We start from the raw sequence: 19,783 nt of genomic DNA, 5'->3' as shown, positions 1-19,783 counted from the left end.
CCATAGGCACTTCATTCTGCTTTCCAGTCTAGTCCCCTAACTCTCAGTGCAACCCCAGCACCCAGCAAATGTCCTACAGAGAAGATGGGTCTTGTGTTTGGGTTCCTCTGAATCTAATATATCCTATCAACCCACGTGGCTGTTGAAAACTCTGATTTCCTTTGACCCTGGTAGAGGCTGTCTCCATGGCAGCTCCATTGACAACCTGGGCACAGATGCCATCAGGACAGAGCACAGCCAGACCTTCTGCTCAGTTGGGAAGGTTCTTCCTTCTTCAGAACTTTAGTTCTTCTCACACACTATTACCACAGCTCTCTGACATCTTTAAAAAGGTGGCTTTTGTAATTTGAGTTTTGTACTTATTGCAGTGGGAACTTGCTGCATCCTACACGGACTCTTCTGCTGCTGCTGCTAAGTCATTTCAGTTGTGTCCGACTCTGTGCGACCCCATAAACGGCAGCCCACCAGGCTCCCCCGTCCCTGGGATTCTCCAGGCAAGAACACTGGAGTGGGTTGCCATTTCCTTCTCCAATACGTGAAAGTGGAAAATGAAAGTGAAGTCGCTCAGTCATGTCCGACTCTTAGCGATCCCATGGACTGCAGCCTACCAGGCTCCTCTGTCCGTGGGATTTTCCAGGCAAGAGTACTGGAGTGGGGTGCCATGAAGTCTAACTATTTTTTAATAGAAATTTTACATCATTCCTTTTTCCTCTTCGAAATAACATTTCTACTTTACTTACTTTCCCCCAAATTTCAACACAATATATTTTTATAAAAATTCTATCAGACTCACCAGCAAAACTATAAATACAAATTCAATTTTTTTTTTTTTATTTGCTGTGACCGTAAGGCTCTAAGTGTTAACATTTTGGTACTGTATAGGATTAGAGTTATCATTACAATTCTTTTGCTCAGTTGCTCAGTTGTGTCTGACTCTTTTGTGACCCCATGGACTGTAGCCCGCCAGGCTCCTCTGCCCATGGGACTTTCCAGGCAAGAATACTGGAATGGGTTGCCATTTCCTTCTCCAGGGAATTACAATTCTTACTGGAACACAACTGATCAAAACAGATACACTTTTAATGTTTTATAAAAACCAATTGTTATAAAATAAAGAAGCAATTTATTGCATAAGAAGATAAGGGAGAAGGGAGGGGGCAGGTTGCGTTATAGCCCTATGATTAAAGAATTCTTTTTTTTTTTTTTTGCCACCTTAAGAGATTTTTATACCTTAGGGGCAATGCACCATGCCAAGGTTCAAGTGGTCAGATATTTCTGGAGTATTTCTGATTTTCTGGTATTTTTTGATTGTCTGTTTGTTTGCTTCTTTTTCTGTAAAGTGGGAGAAGGACAATGGGAGAAGGAGGTGGGAACAGCCAATACACATGGAATTTAAGAATCTACAAATGGATTCCTTTAAACTAACTGCGCCTGTACAATCCTTGGAAGGTCCAGGCACCCATTTCCCAGTTTCAGTACTGGAGTCCTATATCAGTTCTGAGGGTCCCTGCCAACCCAGAGATTGCATAATCATCTACATATAAAGGCAGCCTAACAGTGGCCCATACCCTAAGCCAGTACAGAAATCAGCAGGGGAAAAAAATCTACAATACTACTGCTAATTCTTCCCCCTTCTCTCAATACAAACATGAAAAAGATTCCAGAGAACAGTCCTGGGAGAGGGAAATTGTCCACCTTCCATTTTAAAAGTCACATAGACTTAATAATGAAAAGTTTCCAAGATCATGTAAAAGATACAATTAAGCCCAAAGTTTATTTCTCAGCTAATCAATCTAAGATGTATGGGGGTGGGAGACTTAATACAGGACTAATTCTAGAGATAGAACATCATTTTTTGTTCAGATAGACTGTTGCTGTCCCATCTGGTTGTACATCAAAGGTAAGATGCTTCATTCACACTTTCCAAATTCCAGAAGGGGAAAAAGGCCTTTTGTAACTTGTTTAGTAACCAGAGCATAGCAATAGGATAGTTTTTCCAAAAGTAAGCCTCATCAAGTTCTGAAAGGCAGATGTTTGGTAACAATATTGTTAATTCAGCAATAGGCAAGGCAACAACTTTCCTCAACTCTAAGCCCTTGACACATTTTGTGTAATATTATCAGCACAGTCCTCTATTACTTCCCTAGCATTTTCCAGTTTGATGCCATGTATCACCTGGAGCAGATGGCTGTATTGAACTGTCCTGAGAATAAAAAATAGGCATTTTTCTACCAGTAGGAAGCCACCAATGAAACACTCATCTGAGCACGTGAGGACACTGGTATCAAGAATGATCCATGCTGCCTGAAAGCTCAGATGGCCTAGATCCAAACTTAGAGAAAGCTGTCTCAGAATACATCTAGAGCAAATGCAGAAACATTTCTTCCTAATTTCTCTCATGTATGGGATCAGCCAAACTCCAGGGAGTACAACTGTCCATTAATAAAGAAAGTTTCCTTTTAATTAACATCACCAGGGAGGCCAAAGGAAGGGCAGAGGCCCTAACAACTGTTTGTAGAGTAATAAGTGGAGCAGGAATGTGTGCATCGATAAAGGAAAAGCAAGGTAAAAAATATTCCAAGTGTGAAACAGGAGAGAGGAAAATGAAGAGGAGGCGCTCTAAGAAGTTTAAAGAAAAGTTCTTAGGAGAAAAAAATCTGAGCATGATTATGTCAGATAAGGGTATGCATGAAGGTTATAGCTAAATCTGGCTTCTAATTTTTATTTTAAAGTTTACTCTCTACTCTCTAATAAATTTATTATATTAAAGGAGAAATATTTTCCTCTGTTTCTACAGATCTGCCCTTTCAGGGCACAGCATGCAGAAGGTCAATAGTGCCAACATTAGCAGCAGGTTCATACTAAGGATATGCTCACCTGCTTCTGGATCTGCAGGAATTCTCCACATGTACAGGTTGAAGTCATCAGAGCCTGAAAGGATATACTGTTGAAACAAAAAAAAAAGTATTTATTACTTATGTACTGATTGATAATATATGTATCTACCTATCTATATAGGAAAAGATTTTTTAAAAATAAACAAGATAAATGAACATATAGTCATAAGGCACAGCACAGCACTCTCTTAAAAGTATCTACAAATCAGAAGACTAGTTGGCTAAAACTCAGCAACAAAAACCAAACTGATTTAAAAATGGGCAAAGGATTTGAATAGATATTTCTCCAGAAAAAGTATAAAAATGGCCAATAACATGGAAAAATGCTTAACATCACGAATCATTAGGGAAATTACAATGAAAACCACAATGAAGTACCACTTCATACCAATTAGGATGGCTGTTACCAAAGGCAAACAAGCAGAAAACAAGTGTTCGTGAGTATGTGAAGAAATTGGACCCCCTGTGCACTGCTGGTGGGGCTATATAATGGTGCAGTCATTGTGGAACAGAAAATGGAGGCTCCTCAAAAAGTTAAACATAGAACTGCCATATAACCCAGAAATCCCACTCCTAGGTATATAACGAACAACTGAAAGCAGGAATTCAAGATATCAGTATACTAATGTTCATAGTATAAAGCTCACAACAGCCAAAAAGCAGAGATGACCTAAATGTACATCAAGGGATGAGCAGACAAATAAAATGTGGTGTATACATCCATACAATGGAATATTATTTAGCCTTAAAAAGAAAATTCTGACACGTGCTACAACATGAGTAAAAATTAAAGACATTTTGCTAAATGAAATAAGCCAGATACAAAAAGACAGCTGCTGTATGAGGAACAGAGAGTAGTCAAATTCACAGAGACAGAAAGCAGAATGGTAGTTGCCAAGGATGGGGAGGGAAGAGAAATCGGGTGCTACTGTTTAATGAGTATCGAGTTTCAGTCTAGACAGATGAAAAGGTTCTGGAGATGGACAGTTGTGATGGTTACACAACAATGTGAATATACTTAATACCACAAAACTGCACACTTTATAGATGGCTACAGTGTTAAGTTTTATATTACATATACTTTATACCACATTTTTTCCAAAAAAAATAAAATTTAGGAGCTTCCCAGAGACCTTTTATGCAAGCCCAAGCATCCTGAACTTGCCTGTTGTCATCTGACATCATTGAGTCAATCCAGCTATGAGTTAGCGCCCCTTTTATGGGGTGGCTTCAAACTGCCTGATCTCAAAAAGACAGGACACTAAGCCAGATCTATTCTAATTAGAACTCATAAGAGCATTGTCTAACACTGTCTAATGGCAACCAGTGAGCAATTCTATGAGTTCACTTATTTCCAAAGATTAACAAAGTGCTCTACCTTACGTTTAGCTCAGCATTACTTCCTGCCTTTTGGTCCCATCTGCTTATTTACCTGGAAAAATAAAGGCCTACAGTTTTCTAATGAAAATTTCTGACTTAAAAATGACACTATGAACATCCAAAAAAAGTAAAAGTCCAATATAGCACAACCCCATGCCTAATAAAAATACATTATTAAATACATTATAATCATTAAAAATCAATTTACCAGTCTTCAAAACACTAGTGCTGCTAAGTCGCTTCAGTCGTGTCCGACTCTGTGCGACCCCGTAGATGGCAGCCCATCAGGCTCCACCGTCCCTGGGATTCTCCAGGCAAGAACACTGGAGTGGGTTGCCATTTCCTTCTCCAATGCATGAAAGTGTAAAGTGAAAGTGAAGTCGCTCAGTTGTGTCTGACTCTTAGCGACCCCATGGACTGCAGCCTACCAGGCTCCTCCATCCATGTGATTTTCCAGGCAAGAGTACTGGAGTGGGGTGCCATTGCCTTCTCCACAAAACACTCCACAAAACACATGTCACTACTAAGTGACATGATAAAGGAGATAAAGAAACTTGTATTCAAAGATGAAGAAAATGTTATCCATAGGGACTAGGTGATTTGGCCCAGGGCACGGTGGAAAAAGAAGTGGGTTCAGTTTCCTCACCTGGTTGCTCGTTGCTCTGGTCTGAATGTTTGTGTTCCCCCAAATTCACATGTTCAAATCCTAATGCCCAATGTGGTAACAGAAGATGGGGCCTTTGGGAAATGATTGTACCTTGAGGGTAGAGCTCTCATAAATGGGATTAGCACTCTTATAAGAGAGACCCTACAGAGCTCCCTAGCCCCTTCCACCAACTGAAGAAACAGTGAAGTCAGCTGGCTGCAACCATGAAGACAGCTTATACCACAATCCAATCAGGTTGGCACCCTGACCTTGGACTTCCAGCTTCCATAACGGTTAGAAAGAAATTACTGAAATTATAAGAATCATAAGTCACCCAGTCTGTGGTATTTTGTTATGGCAACCAGAAGAGGCTAAGGCTCCTTTAGTTCTAGGATTCTATGATTACCCTGTGAAGGAATGATGGAAGCCAGTTCAGGGCTGAAAGTCCCTAAACTGCTGGCCCATGGTTACTTGACAAGTCACTACATAAGTATGTTCAAAATAAAGAAACTCAGTCTAGTCCTACTACATTTCAATTAAAAAGCTTCCTCAACAACAAAACCCAAAGATTTTTAAAATGGGCAAAGTACTTGAACAGACATTCTTCAAAGAATAAACATATAATGGCCATATACAAATGGCCAATAAGCACATAAAAAGAAGCTCAACATCACTCATCATTAGGGAAAGGCATATCAAAACCACAATGAGACACTGTCTCACACTCATTAGGATGACTACTATCAAAAAAATAGAAAACAGTTCCTCAAAAAATTAAGAATAAAATTACTACATGAGTCATCAATTCCACCTCTGGATATATATCTAAAAGAACCGAATGCAGGATCTCTTACAGATATTTATATAACAATGTTCATAGCAGTTTTATTTATAACAGCCAAAGAAGCAACCCAAGTGCCCATCATCAGATGAATGTATAAACAAAATGTGGTATATACACATGATGGAATATAATTCAGATTTCAAAAGGAAGGAAATACTGACATGAGCTACAACACGGATGTATCCTGAACACTGTGTGTTCATGACAAAAAGGCAAATACTGTACGCTTCCACTTAGGAGGTTAATAGAATAACTGAGTAGTCAAATTCATAGAGACAGAAAGTAGAATGCTGCTTTACCAAGAGTGGGGGGGCAGGGGAGAGTTGGGAGATAGTGTTAACTGGGTACAGAGTTTCAGTTTTATAAGATGAAAAACTTTTAGAGGCAGATGCTGGTGATGGTTACAGACCAATGTTAATGTACTTACCACCACAATATTATACACTTAAAATTTTTCCTTTAAAAATAAAAGAAAAAAAGAAAGATGAATCCTCCTTGTCTTGATTTAAGGTCCATTCACTAACTCCCTGCAGTTTATGATACTATCTTATTTGAAGTTAGGAAGCTGGAATTCAGGAGCCCAAGGCTTTCCTCTCACAGTCTGTTTGGCTAAACTACCCAGCAGTTAGGGGGAAAATTCACTAATTACACAAGAGCCAAGCACTTACATGCCAGGCACTCTGATGTTTACAAAGAAATATAAGGTAATATCCAGATTCCCAAGGAACTTAATTTAAGTAGAAAACTTACATGTGGGTACACAACTACCATGCCATGAAGCAGACATCACTAGGTGCCGTTATGAGAAATAAGGTGCCTGGTGAGTCACAGAGGTCAAGGCAAGACAGATTTGAGCCCTGAGCCACCCCCAGGTAAAGCTGTGGTAGAAAAAGGCTAAAGCAAAGCACAAAGATAAAGCTATGGTACTCATGTAGTTTTAGCAGAAAGCAGAAGCATGGGTAACTCACTCCTTCATACCCGGCTCATGTCTCTCAGGCCTTACTGCTCAGTGTACCTGATCGCCAAGGGCCAGTATTCATATCTCTTAGTCGAAAGTCTTCTCCAAGGCCCAGGAGGCTGCAGGCTGCTCTAGGGAATGAACCTCCTTGGGAGCAGGTTCCTACAATGATTCAAGGAAGCTGGCACATCAATATTCAACCTGCCTTGTTCCCAGGTAGAACAGCCTGAAGTGTGCGTCCTAAAGGATCTCCTGGTGGCTCAGTGGTGCTAAAGAATCCACCTACCAATGCAGAAGCAGTAGATGTGGGTTCGATCCCTGGGTTGGGAAGATCCCCTGGAGGAGGAAATGGCAACCACTCCAGTATTCTTGCCTGAAAAATGCTACGGACAGAAGCGCCTGGCGGGCTACAGCCCACGGGGTCGCAAGAGTCAGACACAAGCGAGTACGCACGCATCTCATGTGTTCTATGCCCCTTCCCCTCAGGATCAAACTTCAACTGCCCACAGTTGTAGTTGGCTCACTAAATCATCCTTCCTTTCCCTGTTTCTCTTTTCCACTCCTGTGATATTTCCTGCATTTCCAAATAAACTACTTGTATCTGAAATCTGAACCCAAATTAAGACACACAGCGGAGGGGGGACAGAACACAAAAGAACTGTGCCTAGTAATTTATATATAAAATACACGTATTACTCAACAGCTCATCATTTCATGTTCTGTGTTTAAAAGAGGCTATAAAACTTCACACAGAGAATTCCCTCTACCCTGTGCCCACCCCCATACTTTTCCCAAACTAAACAAACAAAAAATAAATATTAAAAAAGGAGTGAGCTGAGGTTGGGGTTTTCAGAGGTTTTACTATTAATACATCACTGCGAAGGATCAGTGCTTCCCTCCTCTGTTCAACTATTCACCAGGGAAAGCTATGACAAGTTCAAGGGGACTCCCAGACAGAATGCTGACTCAGAAGAGTGCCTTAGAAGGAAGAAAACTCCCGCAGAGCTAAGGCCTCTTGGATTTAATATGACAGCTCCAGAAATACAGAGAAAATGAGTACAACGTACAGGCTTCCTCTCAGGGATAAGGGCAATTCCCGACCCTTTCTTCCTCTTGCAACCACCACAAGGGAACAGTTCGGGATGATTTCCAAGGAGGGGGTCTTGACCCACTGCCGTCTAGTCAGACCGTTTTAAGTGTTCACACACACTAGAATCACATAACTGCCCTGAGGAATTCATTTATGGCATTTCTTGCTTGTCTGCTGGGCCCCTTCCAACATTAAAAGTTGGCTGCCTGGGATCCTGCTGACTGTGGGAGAGTAAAATAAAAATGATTTCATCCATGTATTCATTAAACAAATATTTATTGAATGTCTACTATGTGTTGGGCACTGTCCCAGGGAAAGGAGCACAGCACTGATCAAAAAAGACCCTGTCCCTACCTTCATGTGAGTTACATTTTATTGGGTGGGAAGAGGAAAAGAATTTTATGCATATATACTGGAGAGTGAATAGGGGAAAAAAAGTTTAAATATATATATATATGTAATATGTCCAGTAACAGTGTTACAGAGAAAACTTAAACAGCAGCTTAGAGCATATAGGGAGTGCTGGGGGTGGTTAGTTCCACTTTATGTAGGGTGGTCACAGAAGGCCTCTCTGATAAAATGGCATTTTGAGCAGAGCCCCGAAGGAAATGAGGGAGCAAATTACATGGATATCTGGGAGAGGAACATTCTAGGAGAAAGACTAGAGCCCTGGGCTATTTTAAAATACTAGGAAGCCAAAAGAGATCTGTTTCTTCGCTTTTCCAATCCTCCCTTACTTTCTGTCTCTTTCTTTCTTTCTCTTCCTCCCAACCTCCTTCCCTTTCTTTCTGTTTAAAGCTCTGCAAAAATAAGCATCATTTCAAGTGGGCTGAGTCCAGAGATACATTTAACATCATCAGAGCAGTTGGAAAGATCCCTCTCCTCCCAGGTTGAGGGAGGTTGAAGCCTCTGAGGGGTGAGTGACAAATTAAAAACTCACTTCCCATGAGTGTCTCACCTTGTATCCTAACACAGACATACAGGGCAGGGTACCAAAGGAGAAAGAATGTTTTAGGGAATCCGTTTTTTAGGCAATAGGAGCCCCACTTCCTAAAATGCTGAGGTATAGTGGGGTTGGGGAGGTGGGAGACCCACAGGCTACTTTAGATCAGCGAGTAGAAGACATACCCAGTTTTCACTTGGCTTTGTGGGTTAAGATAGGTGACACCAGTGCAAAAATGAGCATAAGTTCTTGTGTGGATGCACACCATCCATAATCCTTCTCAGCTGGCCACAAAGCTTAAAGGCTGGCTACACTTTAACCTCATCTCTTACTGTTCATTCATTTCATATCCCAAGAGGAAAGCCTGTTTACTGATCTTGATGCAACCCAGTCATCTTAAGCAGAGTTAACCTGAGGCCAGTGCATGTTATCTAACCCACTGTCAGTATGGAGATACTAAGTTGTTCAAGCACACAAGAGCAACAATTGTTCCCTTAATAGGTTCAAGAGGCACCAGCATGACCACCGCCACCACCAGCCACCCCACCCAAATCACCTAATAGCACTCTCCCTATTCTATTCACCCCCATGTCCTCTGTCAATCTATTAACCTTTAGAGAAAACAGGCACTCACAAAATACCCCCTCTTCTGGTAGACTGCCATAATGCCCTCCAACAACTCCCGCTCCTTCTTCATCTTTTAGCATTCTCAAACCGAGCATGCTCTCAAGAAAGACTTTTTTCTACATGCAAAGGCATTTTGCTAGCTGGACTCCCAGAGAGGCCCATGCTTCTAAATATAAAGACCAACTTTGTAGAGTGACCTAAGTCACAAGTAATTGTTAATAACTTGAAAGTTCAAAGAAGGATCTAAATATGGCCTGCCACGGGAAAAATGCCTACTAAACAGAAGCTTACTGGGAAAAAAATTATTTATTAGCCATCTTCAAGCAAAGCAATAGTTTTTTTTCCCCTAACGTCTTTATTTAAGCCTTAATGGTATCTAAAACAAACTTATGGTGACCAAAGGGGAAATGTAGAGGGAGGGATAAATCAGAAGCCTGGGATGAACATTCACACACCACTATTTATAAGACAGACAATCAACAAGGACCTCCTGTATAGCACAGGGAACTCTACTCAAAATTGTGTGACAACCTATATGAGAAGAGAATCTAAAAAAGAGTGAATATATGTACATGCGTAACTGATCACTTTGCTGTACCCCTGAAACTACTACAACATTGTAAATCAACTATACTTCAATAAAAGTAAAAGAAAAAAGAAAATGCATCAGTAAAAAATTTAAAAATAAATAAACCTTAATGGTTAAACAAACCAAATAAAGGGACAAATTTGGAATATAGGTAACTCCCTATCAATTATATTTTAAGGCCTCACTGGGTTTAGAAACAAACAAATGAAAAAAGTCCCCCTATTCACACCCACCAAAATCTATATTAAAAAGAGGAAAAAGTTCTAGAAGGCAGGAGGAACAGGCTATCTACCAGATACACTCCAAAAATAACCCAGAATATGTCTTAGGTTCTTTACTAACACAGAAATCTCTTTCTGCTCAATTTCTCTGCCCTACCTCTCTCTCAAAGTGTACACACACACACACGATGTGTATGTGTAAGTGTAAAGTGTGTACATACGTGTGTTTGCACAGTATTTGATATTCCCCAATATCTGCTAATGGAGAAAGAAACATCAGTCAGCTACTATTCACTGAGTACTGATCAATTTACACAGTTCTAAGGTTCTTCCCATAATAACTGATTAATTATTTCTCCAGTAAATGGCATCCCTGTCCAATTAACTGTATTGACTAGGACAGAAAAACCAGATGGCTCTCTGGCCTGGATCAGCAAGAGCAGAGAAACTGCTACTAACATTTAAATCAAACACAGTTCTCATTTCTTCCTGACCTTTGTCAGAAGGGGGAAAAATGTGACTGAACAATTCTGTAATGTGCTCTCTATGAGATTATTTTCAGTAAAAGTCTTGCCTATTGGTATATAATATACCTTTGATCATATCATTTATACTGAGTGCCTGCCACAAATACCACCCAAAGAAAACAAGAAAATTTTTCTTTGGAAATGGCCAAAGCCATAGGTTTATTTGATTTTATTTGGTAAGAGAAAATAGAGGTCTGTTGGCTCCCAATAAAAGCAAACAAATATGCATACTCATAAGATTAACACTATTTTTTGCATGTGAAGTGATACGATTTTTGCTTCTTTGGATCATTTGCCATGTCAGCTCCACTAGGCTCCTGGAATTCTTTGGTTTATTACAGTAACTAATGTTTATGGGTTCTGAGTAGGAAAAATTCTATTAACAAAGAAACGTTCCATAAAGATAGCCAATAATTGTGAAATAATCAGTAGCAAAGAAATTTTTTTAAAAAGCTCTAAATCTCTAACAGCTGCTTGTAACAAAGTAGCCTGCATTACTTAAAGATGAATCTTTGGCAAAACTCTTTTGGAAACCTGGGCAAGAAGAGGCGTCATCAACCAAATGGCCTTCAGCAATCAATTTCTCCTCTGTGGTAAAGCTACTTAACGGAAACTCTACAAGGAGCACAGGGCAAGTAGGCAGGTTATACTCTGCTCCCATCATTAATATCTACCAGGGATTTCCAAGTGGAGCCCAGACTCTTAGTCAGGAACTATACGTTAAAGGAACACTACCATGCTGCGTTAGCAGATCACATCAATTCCATTTGTTCCTAAGAAGAAATCAGGTCACCTAGTGTTTCTTTTCAGTTTAACAATTAAAAACTAGACCGTATCTAGTAGGTCTGCATATACCCCAAAACCTTTAAGCTTTCTAAGTTCTACATCAGCAAATGAACCAAAAGATGGTTTAATACTTGAGTTAAATCTTAATTCAAGATTGCTAATACTTGAAACCCCTACTTTTCAGGAATTCCATAAACTCCTTAACATTATATGCAAAACTATGTGCGTATGTACATTTTTCTGAAATGAGTGTTCAAAGCTTTTAGACTTTCAAAGAGGCTCAAGATTAGAAAAGAACTATAAATGGCTGATTTAATAAGTTATTTTCATGCTACCTTCTCTTTATAGAATAAAGTTTCCTAAAATATTCACCTAAAAAATACATACAACAAGGAATTCCTCGGCCACAATATTCTGTGTTCAGCTCTTTCTCATCAACCCATGGAAGAGGCTATCACCACTTGATCTGACAACACAGGTGGCAGCATGCCTAGGAGGAAGAGGCTACATCACAGGCAAGGGGCTGAGTCTAGTCCTGGTTCAGCTACTGACTGGATCTGCAGTTTCAGACCACTCTAGACCTTAGTGTTACATGGGGATCGAACCTGTCCAACCACACCCAAAGGTCGCTGGGAGGACTAGTATGACATAAAAGCACTTCTGAAGCTGAAGTGCCAAAAATGTGTGTGTGCGTGCTCAGTTGCTCAGTTGTGTACCACTCTTTGCAACCCCATGGACTACAGCCCACCAGGTCCCTCTGTCCACAGAATTTTTCAGGCAAGAATACTGGAGTGGGTTCTCATTTCCTCCTCTAGGGGATCCTCCCGACCCAGGGACTGAATCTGCATCTCCTGTATTGGCGGGCAGCTTCTTTTCTGCTATGCCACCTGGAAAGCCCAAAGGGCTAAAAATAAATGACATAAAAAAGGAAAGAAGAAGAAAAAGCTGACACAAAACAAGTCAAAGGAGATAGAACCCAAGAGTTGAATCTCCTCTGTTAAAAGGGTGACTTTATTTCAACTGAAGGGGAACATATGGCACACTAGGCCCCCAAGTGAGCTTAATCAGTTTTTACTGTTGCTGTTGTTTAGTCGCTCAGTTGTGTCTTACTGTTTGTGAGCCCTGCAACACGCTAGGCTTCTCTGTTCTTCACTGCATGGAATTATTAGGGAAAAAGAAAAAAGCAAAGCTGTAACTTTCTAGGTTGCTTTACTGGCCTGGATTGCACTTCCTGACAAATTCCTATACCTCTGCTATGCCCATACAATATCAACACAGAAAGGTTGAGTGGTGATGTAATGTCTGAGGCCAAGCCAGGTATACAAGGCTATTTTGTTGGCTTCACAGGGTACAAGTCAGGAGATGAGATATGGTGATTTAATTATCATGATTTTAGGGGTTCTGCCATCTATCAAGTTCAAAAGAAAGACCTGTGTAAATGATACCAATGTTCAGGCACTCAAGGGCTCAGCCCTTTCAAGAAAACTTTATTCCCTCTCCTACTTTCAGCAAGATGTAGTGACTATTAGGCCAGGTGTTAAATGAGACTAAAGCAAGAGAAGAATTTTAAATTACCACAGTCTATCTCCAAGCCACACAAACCCATTAGCCTGAGCTCCTCTGCTGGACTTGAGCAATCTAGGGCAAGAGCCATTTAAGGAATTGTGAAAGAAAAGGAACAAAAGCCGAGTGCTGTCTTAAAAGTGAGTGCCAGAAAAGCTAGCAGGTGGAAAACTGGCCTTCTTTTTTAACCCTGTTAAGAGACTGACTCACTAAGTATACAGAGGGGAATATGAAGCTTGGGAGACAGAATGTACCTAGTCAGGCTTCAGGGAGAAAAGCAAAAACAAACAAACAAAAATCCAAGTATGACACACAAGCAAGGAGGAGAATCCTTTAGATTTAGGCAGCCTCCAGAGGAAGGAATGCTATTTGCTGTTTTACTGAAAGATTCCTCATTATACCGCAAGACTGGAAGGCAGGCTGCCTTAAAAAAAAAGTTAAGGCTTTATTTGGGGCTAATTGTTTCTGTTGATACCCAACCAATCTGATGTCACTTATGTCACCTTATCTGATGACAGACGTTATCAAATTTGAATAAGATTGTGCTTAATCACTCAGTTGTGTCCAACTCTTTGCAACCCCATGGACTGTAGCCCACCAGGCTCTTCTGTCCATGGGGATTCTCCAGGAAAGAATACCGGAGCAGGTAGCCATGCCCTCCTTCAGGGGATCTTCCCAACCCAGGGACTGAAACCAGGTCTCCCGCACTGCAGGCAGATTCTTTACCATCTGAGCCACCAGAGAAGCCCTATATTATTATTATTATTATATGTATCAATAAATAAACTGTGTATCTGTAGCCAAAAGTGGGGGTGACAGAGTGTATACAAGGCTTTGAATCAAAGTCTCAAAGAGGATACAAACTGGCAGTCATGTAAATGTGTCTACCACAGCATGTGGCACACAGTAGATGCTCAGTAAATATCTGTCTTCTTATTTTATAAGATGGAAGGGGGAAAGGGCATGAAGTTAGGACAGGTTCAGTAGGAAACAGGAAAAATGGATGTTTTCCTGCTGAAGCAGAGGTTTGAAACTTGTGGCTCTAGAACAGAACAGATGCACCTGTTCATTTAATTCATACAATGAAGTATGAATTTGCTGCAATACTTAAAATTCAAGAAACTTCATTATCAGTTAGTCAGTCAGTTCAGTCACTCAGTCGTGTCCGACTCTGAGATCCCATGGATTGCAACACGCCAGACCGCCCTATCTATCACTAACTCCAGGAGTTTACTCCATCTCATGTCCGTTGAGTCGGTGATGCCATCCAACCATCTCATCCTCTGTTGTCACCTTCTCCTCCCGCCTTCAATCTTTCCCAGCATCAGGTCTTTTCCCATGAGTCAGTTCTTCACATCAGGTGGTCAAAATATTGGAGTTCAGCTTCAGCGTCAGTCCTTTCAGTGAATATTCAGGACTGATTTCCTTCAAGATGGACTGGTTGGATCTGCTTGGAGTCCAAGGGACTCTCCAACACCACAGTTCAAATGCATCAATTCTTCAGCACTCAACTTTCTTTATAGCCCAACTCTCACATCCATACATGACTACTGGAAAAACCAGAGCTTTGACTAGACAGAAAAGGAAAGATATACCCATTTGAACGCAGAGTTCCAAAGAATAGCAAGGAGAGATAAGAAAGCCTTTTTCAGTGATCAATGCAAAGAAATAGAGGAAAACAACAGAATGGGAAAGACTAAAGATCTCTTCAAGAAAATTAGAGATACCAAGGGAAACATTTCGTGCAAAGATGGGCACAATAAAGGACAGAAATGTCACATAACAAATCTTTATTTCTGGTTTCTCTTGAAAAAAACCAAAGGCCCTCTTGGCCACAATAGGCTGAAGCTGAGTCAAAGCTTCATTTACATGGCATTCACTTAGATTTAGGTAGGGTAAATCTAAGTCGTGGCTATAGTCCCCACCACTCACTACTGCTTACTTCTAGCCCAACTCATTCATCTTTGCTGCTTGCCTTGCTTCTGTTGGCATTAAATTGTGACCTTCTATACAACGAAAAGGAGCCTCTATTGAGAGCTCAAAAATCTGGGTCTAGCCCTACTCAAACTTGTATGTCTTAACTTGTTTTAACTTAACTCTCTAAGCCTGTTTTCTCATCTGTAAAAGGCCCTCCTAGGGATTGAACAAAATCTCTAAAAGCTCTATAATTATTACTGATCCACAATGGTGGCAATGAGCATGCAGAAGACACAAAACACTATTCAGTTTTACACTTTATTCCAAGTCCAAGATCTTGAAATGTTAGTTTCATTCTGGGCCTATGAATTACCTAGTGAACCTAGGATAGTCTAATAAGAAATACAGACTCTCTTGCATAATGTTTTGATTTGGGTGGACTGCATAATCTCATTGTAATGAAAAGCCAGAAGACTGTCTCAGATAGATAAGTCACTCACTGCCTTTCCTGACCATGTTCATTCCTATTATGGAAATTCTCAGATTCCTCTCTGGGATGGTTACTTACCCAGCCTATGACTAAATGAAGAGTTGCAGAGCACAGAGCTTCAGGCTGTGGGCGTTCTCAAAGTATACAAGAACAAGATCAAATGTAAAGACCTGATATAAGGAAAGAGTAGGCTTTGGAATTTGAAAGCAGCTAAAAAGATCCTGTTCGAACTAGTCAAAGAGAATCAGTCTTACAGATCATACAGTAACTATGGCAGTCACTGCTTCAGCCCAAAGTGTGTAAAGGCAGAGCCCATAAATCACCTTTGAGAGACATGTTTCAGAAATGAGACAATAATTTTGGCCTCCTGTGTAACACTTAGAAGTATAAGCTCAGCTGATTAGTTTCACTGAAAATCCATTATTTAATCATCCTCCTAAAGCTCCTGGAAGTTGAGCACGAAAACAGGTATTATCAGTCCTGACTTACAGTTAGACAAGCCTTAGGCCCAGAAAGCTAAAAACCACATACTGACTAAAATACTTAAGATTCACTTCAACAAATATTTATTGTGCTCTCAGTACACCAGGCACTGGAGACAAGATAATGATGAATTAGCTAACATTTCTTAGTCCCTAAGGGGTGAAGAAAACAGCCACACATAAATCTCTGTACATCTCATTCCCTAGGTTATATACTCTGATAATCTCTATGGGGAATCTAAACAGACTTTAACTCTGAAATGGATCTGAAGTTAAGACTCAGTGACTTCCCACCCTCCTTTATCCATGGCAAACCACTTAGCCCATCCAAAAAACAGTCTAGTTTGTCAGAAAGGATACATTACCCACAGACTCTTCTCATAAGACGTACATAACCGTCAAATCTGAATAGAGAAAATCAAAAGCCTTCCCATGTTTTTAATCATTATATATAACCTGAAAGGCAAAAAGCACCACATCCTGTCAATGTAGATAACCAGGATCACTACAAAATAACTCATGTGGTTCTGACTATGTACTTGACCCAGGAATTGAACCGGTGTCTCCTGCATTGCAGGCAGATTCTTTACCAACTAAGCTATCAGGGAAGCCCACTTGTCCCTACGTATCTCATAACTGTAACTTAGGGCAAAAGTTCTCACCTGGGGCAATTCTCCACCCAGGAGATAAACCGGCAATGTCTGGAGACATTTTTGGTTGTTTTGGGAAAGCTGGGAGAGATGACACTGGCATCTAGTGGGGAGAGGCCAGGAATACTGCCAACTATCCTAGAACGCACAGGACAGCCCCTCACAATGAAGAATTATCTGACCAAAGTGTGGACAGCGCCAAGCTGGAGAAATCATGGCCTAGGTGCTCTCATATCTCGGTTAGAAGCCTTTGTTCTCCAACTTTCAAGGACTCCATACAGACAGGTTCCGGCTGCTAGCACAGGAACCGACAGAAAACACAGCATCCATTCCCCTTCACCTCTTTTCTTCTTTTCCTCAGGCCCTGTGTCTCCGGTAATAAAACCTAATAAACCACTTCATGAAGTACTGCCTGCTCATTATTGCTCAATGAAATAAAATTCACATGCATAAGAGGTTGACGGAAGATGGAAAATCAACAAAAGCAAGGAAGAAAGGTAGAGAGAGAGGGAGGAGGCGCTTGGTTGTCATTTCCACAGCTAAATGAAACTAAATCAACCATCTGCAGAGCAGAAAGCTACCTCTTCTATCAAGAGTCAGTTCATCTCTAGAAACTGCTTCTTTCCGCCCAAGAAACAAACTGCCTAATAAAAACCAAGTCTATAAAGAATTGTGGTCTCTCAAGGGAAATGTATCACTTATATAACTGAGGCCACCTAGTGGTTTTAAGTGAGGATCGCAGCTAAGTAGGCCCTGACTTGAATATAAATTCTGAATTTAGACATATATTCTCTATTTGCAAAAGGGGAAATCCCTAGTCTGCGCAACTTAGAAGATATTCTCAGCTTCTTTAACAAGCAACTCTAATTAAAAAGCTTTATTGTGTTCCTACTACATATGCTAATCCTTAAGCTATGATGTTGGAGAGCCTCCAGCAACCTCAGCTAGGGAGAAAAATCCTAGCTACTGCTTTCAAAAAAATAGGATCGTCACAAGTTCTCAAATAACTATTTCTTTTATGCCCCTTGCCCACAAACAACTTTAAAGCAGTGGCATAGAGCATGTGAGAATTACATGTAAAAATCTGACATAGCTGATGGATCCAAGAGAACACAAAGAATTAGCAAGAAACTAAAGTTTCTTTTTCCAATCTAGATGTGCAACAGCAATAAGATTTGTTGTGTTTCAGAAGAAGAAGAAAAAAAAACATTATTTGATCAATCTTCCTTTATATTTGTCTTTGCTAAAACCTGGTTACTAGACCAGTCCAACTGGTCCATTCACTGACACTCACTTCAGCACTTCTATGACCAAGATTGACAAGGTATTGGTATGTTTTTAAACTGCCAGCTCTAAGGCAACATCAGTATTTCGACTCCCAGTAAGACTGTGAAAAGGCAGGAAACTTCACAGCTTTGGTTCTCCTTCCCAGTTGTGGTGCTGGCAATATAAAGGAAGAGAGTCAGCATCTGGCTTCCTCTCAAAGTTGCACAGCCCATTTCATCCAAGAAAAAGATGCCACCCAAAAGGGCCATTCAGGATGTATGTCTCTTAGCTGGTACCCACAGTGTTTCACTGATACCAAAAAAAAAAAAGGTGTCCTTTTTGGCAGGCTAATTTTCTATGGACTTCCTCCTCTCTTCTGATATGACACATTCTTAGAATCTTAAAAATCTGTTCACAAACTCGGCAGATGTAGGTTGCTCAGAACTATATTGTGGTTTATGGTGTGTACCTCATATTATCCAAAGGCAACTCTGATGAAGAAACTCACTATTAAGCTGGAATGTCTCCAGACACTTACTGTTTCCCTTCAACTGTTTCTACCTGACATGGCTAAAGAGAAATAAAGACCAGTCCAGAAAGAACAATCTGAGAGCAAAGCCTGAATGTGCGATGCAGGAGGCAGAAGGCATGTACCTGGTCACGATCTCCAGCAAAACAGCAGCTTTTCATGGTGCAAGAGTTGAAATAACCCTGATTGTCAAACTGGAACACAGGCAGGCGGGAGTGGATGTCATAGAGCACAGGGGGCAGGCGACGCCTCAGAGCCAGGAGCTGGGTCCCATTGCTGTTGAATCGCACACTCATGGCACTTTGGAGGGACAGGTTGCCCCCATACCGCAGGAGAGAACTGGAAGGCAGAGAGCACATGGATCAGGCATAAGGCAGGCAGGATGAGAATCTGCAAAAAAAAACACTGCATTTCATAACCAGGACCTCCTGTCAGGCTTGCACATCTGAATTCTGGCCGAAAGATGTTTCCACGCAGTGGGCTAGAAGGTAATAAAAAGGACAGAGATGACTCCTTGATTACATTAAAGCAAGTTATTTAACTTGGTGGTTCCTTTCTTCAATCTCCAAAAGTTGAATTACCACTAAGTTTATAGGAATGAAAAGACATATTAAAATGATTAGTTCTTTTATTTACCTGAGCTACAGAAGCAAACAGTTCCTTGTCAAGACCCTGGGAAGTCAGTGGTGTCCATCATAACTGACCATCATGGATGGTATTTAAGAAATATATCTGTCTTTTGAATTAGAGACACAGAAACCATCAGCCAGAAAAACACGATACTCTAGTTTATTCTGGATTTTTAAAAATAATAATGACTTTATTGCTTATGCACTTATTTTTTAATTTTCAATCTGTTCAGAGAATTTTTATATTCCATATGGCATAACTCAAGAATAAATATTAAAGAAAAATTTAAAATTAAATACAGAGCCAGCAGTTACAACAATTAGAAAAGCAGGATGACTTGCTTCCCTTTATAATTCCCAATGAGTTTATATTTAGCTTTAAAATATACTTTGACTAATATATATAATTCCATTTATCCAGCTTCTACTAGAGACTGGTATATTCTGATTCACCCATTATTCTTCTGTAGCTTCATAATGTTCATAACATTTTTAAAAAGTCAGATGGTATGGGTCAAAATTATTTATTATGATGATTGAAAAGATACTTTCAATTTTACAGTTAACTAGGATGACCATGAACGTTAACAATTAAACAGTACTAGGTAACTTATCTTTCTAGTAGTCAGTCTCCTTGACTACCTGGACACTGTTTCATTATAGAGACATGACTATTCATTGTCCATGCATAACCAAATTACTGGTAAGAAAGTGAGATTACGTACACTGATCATGTGCATTGGAAATGC

The 19,783-nt window shown here is 40.3% G+C and overlaps 1 protein-coding gene across 3 annotated transcripts in view; it reads right to left on the bottom strand.

The window, feature by feature from the left end:
* DCAF5 (DDB1 and CUL4 associated factor 5) overlaps positions 1 to 19,783 on the bottom strand; it is a 94,206-nt gene that overhangs the window by 23,871 nt on the left and 50,552 nt on the right. For all 3 annotated transcript variants that reach the window (XM_070377662.1, XM_005905737.3, XM_005905738.3), the window contains exons 6-7: positions 18,531 to 18,744; positions 2,878 to 2,944 (exon numbers count right to left, since the gene is read on the bottom strand). In XM_070377662.1, coding sequence (XP_070233763.1) covers positions 2,878 to 2,944; positions 18,531 to 18,744 — 281 coding nt within the window. The remainder of the gene's footprint in view (positions 1 to 2,877; positions 2,945 to 18,530; positions 18,745 to 19,783) is intronic.

Source organism: Bos mutus, chromosome 10 (genome assembly GCF_027580195.1).
Source record: "Bos mutus isolate GX-2022 chromosome 10, NWIPB_WYAK_1.1, whole genome shotgun sequence".
Lineage (NCBI taxonomy): Eukaryota > Metazoa > Chordata > Mammalia > Artiodactyla > Bovidae > Bos > Bos mutus.
Note: the sequence above shows the minus strand (reverse complement) of the source record. Positions and strands in the feature narration are given on the sequence as shown.